General features: G+C 44.5%; 1 protein-coding gene across 1 annotated transcript in view; it reads right to left on the bottom strand.

Annotated features, from left to right (window-relative positions):
• Positions 1–7,968, bottom strand: part of T265_10963 (hypothetical protein) — a gene marked incomplete at both ends in the record, with an annotated part of 107,332 nt that overhangs the window by 4,608 nt on the left and 94,756 nt on the right. Inside the window, 2 exons of the mRNA XM_009177486.1 lie at positions 3,652–3,779; positions 6,286–6,575. Coding sequence (XP_009175750.1) covers positions 3,652–3,779; positions 6,286–6,575 — 418 coding nt within the window. The remainder of the gene's footprint in view (positions 1–3,651; positions 3,780–6,285; positions 6,576–7,968) is intronic.

Genomic DNA, 7,968 nt, shown 5'->3' with positions numbered 1-7,968 from the left:
CGAGGCAAACGTGTTACCATCGCTCTACCAATGCGGTCTTTACAGAAACCCTCCCCTGAAGGACGCATCGAAGAAGGGAACAGGTTCAGTGCTCCGCGACTGTCTTGCATTATAAGAAAGCCTCACCTCAGAAGCAACCAGACAACAATCTTTGTTTTTTTCACAGCATGGACCTCCTGTGCCGACGACATTTCTTCACAAGAGAACAGTAAACAGTGTACATTCAAGGAATAACAATCGGGCATAAACCCAACTATCACTGTGCCAGTGGGTGAAAAGTACATTCGCGACCTTTACTTCTGCTTGCTATCTAAGACTATACATATATATATATATATATATATATATATTAGTCATGAACATAAGTGATTATCTACAGAAGTTCAAACCTAGCTTAGCTGGGAGTCTTTAACGCAAATATGCAAATGTTACATATATTATGAACATGAGTAAAGCTGAAGTTGGCAGATATTTGCGCAATAAACCACTTAGGGCAATGTAATTGATATCGACTACACCTCAAAAGTACAACCCAACCAAGGCTTTATAGCCTACCAAAAATCCATCAACCCGATGTTCCGGAGTAGGTTTCTCACCGCATGAGCTAGCCAGATTCTTGGGGAGTATTCTAAAACCTCTCACCTGGAAATCTAGTACTTACACTAAGAATTTGTGACTTTGCCAACAAAATAACGGGTGTCACCTTTGAACCAGATGACATCCCTGTAATTTTCGATATCAGTTCGTTACGTACCAATGTGACAAAAGGAGACTAGTTAGAAATAGCCAAGCTACTAGCGGACTATACCCTTTCAGAACGGACACAGCTTAGGAAAAATGAAATAGAAGGTATAAAAGCATGTCTAGACCTCATTGAATTCATTTTTTTGATTCAGTGGTGTACACTTAAGAACAAGGTCTATCAACGGGATCTCCAATATCCCTGGTTTTGGCGAATATAATCATGGAAGAATTTGAACAGAAAGCTTCAGCCAGATTCCCATACCCACCTAAGATATTCTGGCGTTATGTAGATGGCGCTTTCGTCGTGATGAAACGAGAAAAGGCCAGTGGGTTTTACAACTATCTGCATGGACTGAGTCCACACATAAAATTTAGTATGGAGATAGAGTCAACCTCGGATACATCGGCCTTTTTAGACTGCATGATACATAAGGTCGGGGGAAATTAAAGACCACAGTGCACGAGAAGCCAACCGACACTAGGGCAGTTTTGAACTACTCGTCTGGCCATCCGAAGTCGGTATCCGTCAGTATAGCCTCGTCAGTGTTTAGGCATGTAAGAGTACTTGCACAGAAGAAGTCGATGGGATAGCGACCCAAAATGAAATGAGGAAAAAACTTCGAGGTAATGGATATACGGCCAGCTTGACTAGGCGTCAATTTCGAAGGGTTTTGGTACCGGTAACGAAGCCCAACAGGGAATGGATCGGGACTGCTGTTATTCCACAGAAAGCAAAAACATCGGAATTCGTTCGAAGGATTCTAAACACGGTTAACATAAGAGTAGCTTTCCAGAAGGGAAACACCCTGCGCTGTGCACTTGGAGGATCGCCTCCCGGCAAAAAGAACCAGGGATTGTGTCTGCAAAATTAAGTGTGACTACTGTACTAAGGTCTATATAGGACAGACGACCATGGAACTTCAAATCAGAATCGGAGAACATGTGGAAAAATAAACCAGGCCGCCGAGAAACGCGGACGAATATCAAGCGTTACCGAAAGACTCGGCAATCGCGGAACACGCACTAGACACAAAATAGATTTAGAGAATGTTGAAGTTTTGAGGCGAGAATTACAGTCCACGTCACATAAACTGATAGCCGAAGCGATAGAAATCGCCAAGCATCCCAGTGTCAACAGAAGACGTGGAACTGGCAGGCGTGTGAAGGACGGTCTCGGATCAGTCGAGCCGACACATGTGTGCGTGCGATTATCATCATCTGAATTCCCACTTTCCATCCCCTTAACTAGATTGCCGCAACACTCACAAACCCACGAAGACAAACGAAATCTACTAGTGGCACTCGCGGGGAGTGAATCATCAATCAAAGCACACTGAAGTGGGAGGGTAAGCAACCAAAACCGATCAGAACTAAGTTGAAACTCCCCCAACCCACCAAAGCAAGATTTTGACAAACACACTAACCGACAACAGCCGTTAATTGACCCTTAACACTGACCTAGTGTGCTAATCTAAGAACGAACTCTCTTGCCCTTATGACTCAGTTACTGCAAAATTCAATCCCTTCTCTAACAGACAAAATTCTTCGTTAATTATGGGGCCTATCTGATAAATTGACTATAATACAATGGCTAACAGATGGCCTACTCTTTTCTGTTGGTTGACTGGAACAGCTATTCTGAATGCTCATAAATTGGAAATACTGTGACACTCCTTAAAAAGTAGAGAACATAAGGTTGACGGAAACTGGGGGACTGCGCCTACCTGATGAGCCCCAAGAAGAGTGAAACCGGTCGTGGGCTGTCGAGGAGTTTTGAGCAACCTTGTGAGTAGTTTCCTTTAAGAGAAGTGTTTAATTTTTGAGTCAAGTGCTAATGCAAGAGAAAGATAATCCTCGCACGTCACCAGCTACTGAAGAGAGGGGAGGACAGAGATGCGAGCTGATGAGTGAAAATGAACTGACGGAGAGTCCATTCAAGTGTCACTAGTACAAGAGGTTTAGTGACAAAAACGCTCTCAGGAGGGCGAAAGTGCGATAGTTGGCATGAAATTTGAATGGTGGGGTGAGGATTGTATTCCCCCTATCCGTCTGATAGGTGACCTGCAACCTCGTGCACTGCCGCCAAAAGCTGGAAGACGAAAGTGCCTACGAAGGCCTCTTATTCCAGCGTAAAGTCTGTAGAGTATCTCAATCTTCTACCAGATCTTTCGTGCTTTTTACTAGAGGCAGCAATTGGGCTTTTTGAACAATGGGCAGGTGACCTTTTTAGATACAAATACTTAACCCAGATCCCATCTTCATGCAGCATGCTAACGTTTGAATGTTTTATGAGCTATTGACTCGCATCTGCATCGTCCGTAACCAGCCCCTGGTAGCATTCCCAAATAGATTGTATATCCCATAGAAATACACACTTCATATGGCTGAGGCTACGGACTGGTGAGTACGGAACACAAGTCACGGCGACTGAGTTGAACCTGACTGAGCTCACGAACACAGCGCCAACTATGTAACCCATGGTTTACAGAAACTCCGCAAAGCATGGTAGTTCCAGAACTGAAGCAAGGCGGCGAGAAACCGGTCATGAGTTTGATTAAGTCTGCCAGTAGTAAGTGTATTGTGTAAGAGATCTGAATTAGGAAGTCGAGTTTGGATAAATTAATCTGCCAGTATTATATGCTAAAATTGTATCAGCAAACTGTTTAGGCAACAAATGGTAGTGGAATTCTGTACCTAGTCAATAAAACCAAGCATACTCAGAAATTCAACCATGCAATGAACACTACTGTCTGAGACGGAACCGTTTTCAGCCGACAGCTTCTATCCTAAGTTGGGAAAATAGTCCAATTGGAATGTGTGCATTAAAAAGACACAAGGTGACAACAGGGCTTCAACAGAGAATATGGTATGAGGAAAACCATGAAACAGTCACAGACTGATACGTACATAACTCATCTCGGTCCAGTGAAGTATTCGTGGTGCCGGAGAGCAGATTCATGATGAAGTTCCGTTTTGGTGGTTCAGGCATATTGCACGGCAGAAACAATTCGCCCTGCATGTCCTTTAAATTAGCGCTAGATATGAAAAAAAGTCGATGACTGGGTCAAGAATGTGATAAATAACAAGGGCAGGTTGAACAACAGGCACTGAACTTGTCTGATGAACAAGCTTGTAAAACACGCGCTGGAAATGAGTGAAGCAATGGGTCACTCTGAGGTAAATAACCAAGTTAAGCAGAAAGGGTATGATATCGGTTGTCGTCGGTGTGAGATACCTTCCAGGATGGGGTCTATGTATTTGGTTACACATATCGCATGAGGGATGAAAACGGTTCCTTCTAGGGAGAATTTACCCCAAATGGAGGTACAGGAGGGGTAAGAAAATCGGTTCGTGCGACAACCGAATTAATCTTAGATCACATTCGATTTTCATAAAGAAGTCTGTTATACTCATCTGTAATTCAAACTATCCATTTCAAATCGGTCTAATTTGAGGAAGAGCAGCAAGTATAAACGCGGAGTTCCGCCAGGGATCTGAGTGAACAATTTGTTCAAAGAGGTGACGGTATATACGGTAAAGTAGGAAACATTGATAATCTTTCACAGCCCTGGAGAGCGCACTCCAACAATAGTAGGACTGTAAATCATCTTGACACCAATGAGAAGCGTGTTCGTTGTTCGGAAGTAGAGTGTCAACTTCCGGATGCCTTTCCAAGCCTGGATCTCCTGAATAATCGGTTGATGTTTACCTTGAAGACAGATCTCCTAATAACTGGCATGAAAGCGGGGTTATGGTTTACTGCCGGAGCGTCGCCTGCAATGAACTTTTATAGAAAAGATAAAACTACATCATACCACGACCTTCGAGGAACATGCTGCGACGATACAATCCAATTTGCGCACGCCAATGCGCTTATAGGCAAGCAACCTGAGATTCACATGACTTACAAAGGAAACAGCATGTGAAAAGTCACGTGACTTCATTGAATTTCGACGATACCTCAGTTAAGCAGTGTCCCATGATGTTTTTTGACTGAGTGACCATCATTTCCATCTGAGGGACGAAATAGTTTATTTCTCACGTCATCCAAGAATTACGGACTGTTTACTTGGATTACCGGCCAAATAACTGAGCTTCCACCGAGTGACCAAACTGACAGTGCTCGAGAGTGTTCGTACGGTTGATCAGAAAAACTATACTCAAACGTTAACTCTCACGGTTTGCCGTATTATGGGCAAGCATTGGGATCATCCCTTCGCATGGATGCTTCGGTTGCCAAGCTCACCAGGTGGCGTTAAGAATGCCCACCGAAGGTGGCCAGAACTTTTTGACATTCTGTCTCTCCATATTCAGAGACCAATTGCTATGCAAAGGGGTGCTTGCATTTCCCCGTTACTTAAGAGAATCTGGCCCATGTTGGGGAGCATTGGAGTCGAAGTGGCTAAAATCGTTCGGTTCTTTTTCGTGAGTTCGGCGTCTCATCCACCAACTCAGCGGAAAAGTTCATTAGAATGGGACGAGGGACAACATACAGCTATGGTTTCCCTGTTTTCAGCGAGCTCAATGAATAAGCTGTTTGGGGTGTTACGCGTTGCTGATATACCTTCTTCGCACCTACCAATGACTATAGCTGCACACCTTATGGAGTGAAAGTTATGTGGTGTTTTAGTCAGCTTCCCCTTCATGATCATGTACCCACAGCATGCACCAGCAGCAGTACTCTGATGTGTGAGTGCGGACTAGTAAAAAAAGCTACGCTTTCACCGTGACTTATCTATATAACAGGATTATGTCATTCGCTAATCTTGATTCGGTCAGTATAAACCCAGTGAATAGGTGAATACTCTTCCATGAGGTGTCATACATTTTGGGGTGGCGGATTAAGTAGGGAGCTCAGCGTCCGAACTACGCAGCCTTCGATGCAGGGAAACGGTTCGGGGATTTTGCACTTCAGAGCACGTTTTGCACTGATTATTGTAGGGAACTCTGTTGGATTCTGTCCAAAGTTGGTGGCTCTAAGTCGGCTGTTTGAAAAAAATATGACAAATCCAGCGGAATTTCGCTCCGAAGAGTATCTGTTCCGGACGTAATGAAAAAACTCAACGATTCAGTTACATTAAACGGTAGAATAGACGAAAAATCCCAGATAATAGAGGGAGATACAGGAATCAATAAGTCTAGCCGACACAACTGTGGCTTTTGGTCCCAAATCCACATAGTGGACAACAGATTCGAATCAACCACAAGGTCACTGCAAAGTCACTACAAAGTCACTGCAAATATATCCCAAAAATTCACTTATACAAAGTCGCTGCAGAATGGCGTCTAAATTATTGGATCACAGGAAAACAAATGCACTGCCCGACCTTTCCCGCAGTCGATGACGAACGTTCGGAAAAATACATTCAGGGTACATTGGTTAATTTACCCTTGAAAAAATCTGATCAGTTAAAATTGTACTTCCCCTATATGTAGATACCATACACGGATCCTGAGTCAAATCTGTCCACGAGAAACACAACGGACTCGTGCTAAAACGGATGATAAAAGTTCGTCAAGAATGTTGTCTAATACACTCACCATACGTCAGCAGCCCATGTTATTTTGACCAACTCCGAAGGCGAGCTCATATAAACTGCCTGTCCATGTTGTCCAAACGCAAATGAGTGGGATACACATTCAGTACAGGGTAGATAATCAACGTCCATCAACATTCGTAGACTGGGAAGGGAGAATGCGAGGAAATGACCGTTGGCCAGGTAGCAGGCCAGGAAGGTCGTGGGGCCCGAGACGTCACCGTTTCCAATGGAACCCGGTCGAAAACGCTGGACACTGGCTCTAACAACTTGGCTAGTTTCCGTGATTTTTACCTGAAACAGCAGAATTTGTGAAAATGAAGTTAAAGAAGGTACGGAATAGCGGGAACAGTTCGTTTGAGAAAAACCTACCAACAACGCGCACAGCAAGCCCAGACCGATACCTTCCCAAACACCCGGACTGTAACAATATTGAGTTGCTTGGAAAAGTACCCAGATGTGATTGTCGAGAGAATACAGCAAGTAGTTCAGCGGTGGGACAGCTAGGTGGAACGATATATAGACCTAGAGATTGTGAACGGATGAACTGGCTCGACAATTAGAGCTACCGCCGGAAAGTAGCTGTGCATCAACATGAACCTAGTGGATGTCTGGTGGTATCTACGGTGTGGGAATTGCACTCAGCGTCGAGGCTGAAGGTTCTCTACTAGATTAGATCCCATTAAACGGTCATTTTGGCGCCGTGCGGTTGTCTGTCTCAATTAAGATCAATTCAGGTCGATGCGACAAACTGCGTCTATTTGTGGTATCAGCACACGCCTTGACAGACTGCAGTTATGAGATCGAGAAGGACATGTTTCATCAAATCTGTCACGAATTCTTCGGTTGGTAAGAAGAGCGGATATAGTTATCCTGTCGAGTGATATGAATGCCCAAGTCAGAAGACTAATTCCGGAAGAAGGACAATTAGGTGGTAGATTTGGAGCCGATACTGAGCGCATGGATGAGAGGGAGCAACTGCTTCAGTTGTGTGCTGATCACCGTCTGTTCCTGGCCAGTAAGAACTTCCGGCCTGAACATTCACATCGAGTTATTTGGAGGCCACCAATCACAGGAGAGTTACGGACTCAGATGATCCATGTGGCTATCAGTTACCGATGGCGAACCTCAATTAAGAATCATCATTACTTCTGGGGTTTGAATATTGACTTCGATCATGCGATCGTCCGGGTCCAGTTATCACTTTCCAGTTATCGCTTTCCGTCAGCAGTACGCGCGCCGAAGCAGAGCAAGTCTGTTCATCAACTGTGGCAAGTCCCAGTAGCTCAAAGGTACCAAGATGATCAGGCCAGAAAGCTACCGGAAGCGAAGTTATGGGGATGGCGAAGATTGCTTGGAGGTTGAATGGACGTGAGCTAAAGAAGCTATGCTGTCAGCCTTCAGAATGCCAGTCCAAGCCGTCCGAACTCAATAAATGGACACTGGATATCGTCGAGATCAGCATATCTTGTTGCTACCAGCAACTAGCGACTACGACGGCGCACGAAGATCCATCAAACATTGGATACTCAAGATCTTGAGGAATGACGGAGAACGCTAGTAGAATGGGAACGCCCAGGAGATGGAGAAGACTTTCGCTACAGGCAACAGCTGCACCCCGTTTCAGCTGATTTGATCAACCAGCCAAAATATGACAACCGTCAGTGAAACAATATGCGGTAATTCC

The sequence above is a fragment of the Opisthorchis viverrini genome, assembly GCF_000715545.1.
Source record: "Opisthorchis viverrini unplaced genomic scaffold opera_v5_427, whole genome shotgun sequence".
Lineage (NCBI taxonomy): Eukaryota > Metazoa > Platyhelminthes > Trematoda > Opisthorchiida > Opisthorchiidae > Opisthorchis > Opisthorchis viverrini.
Note: the sequence above shows the minus strand (reverse complement) of the source record. Positions and strands in the feature narration are given on the sequence as shown.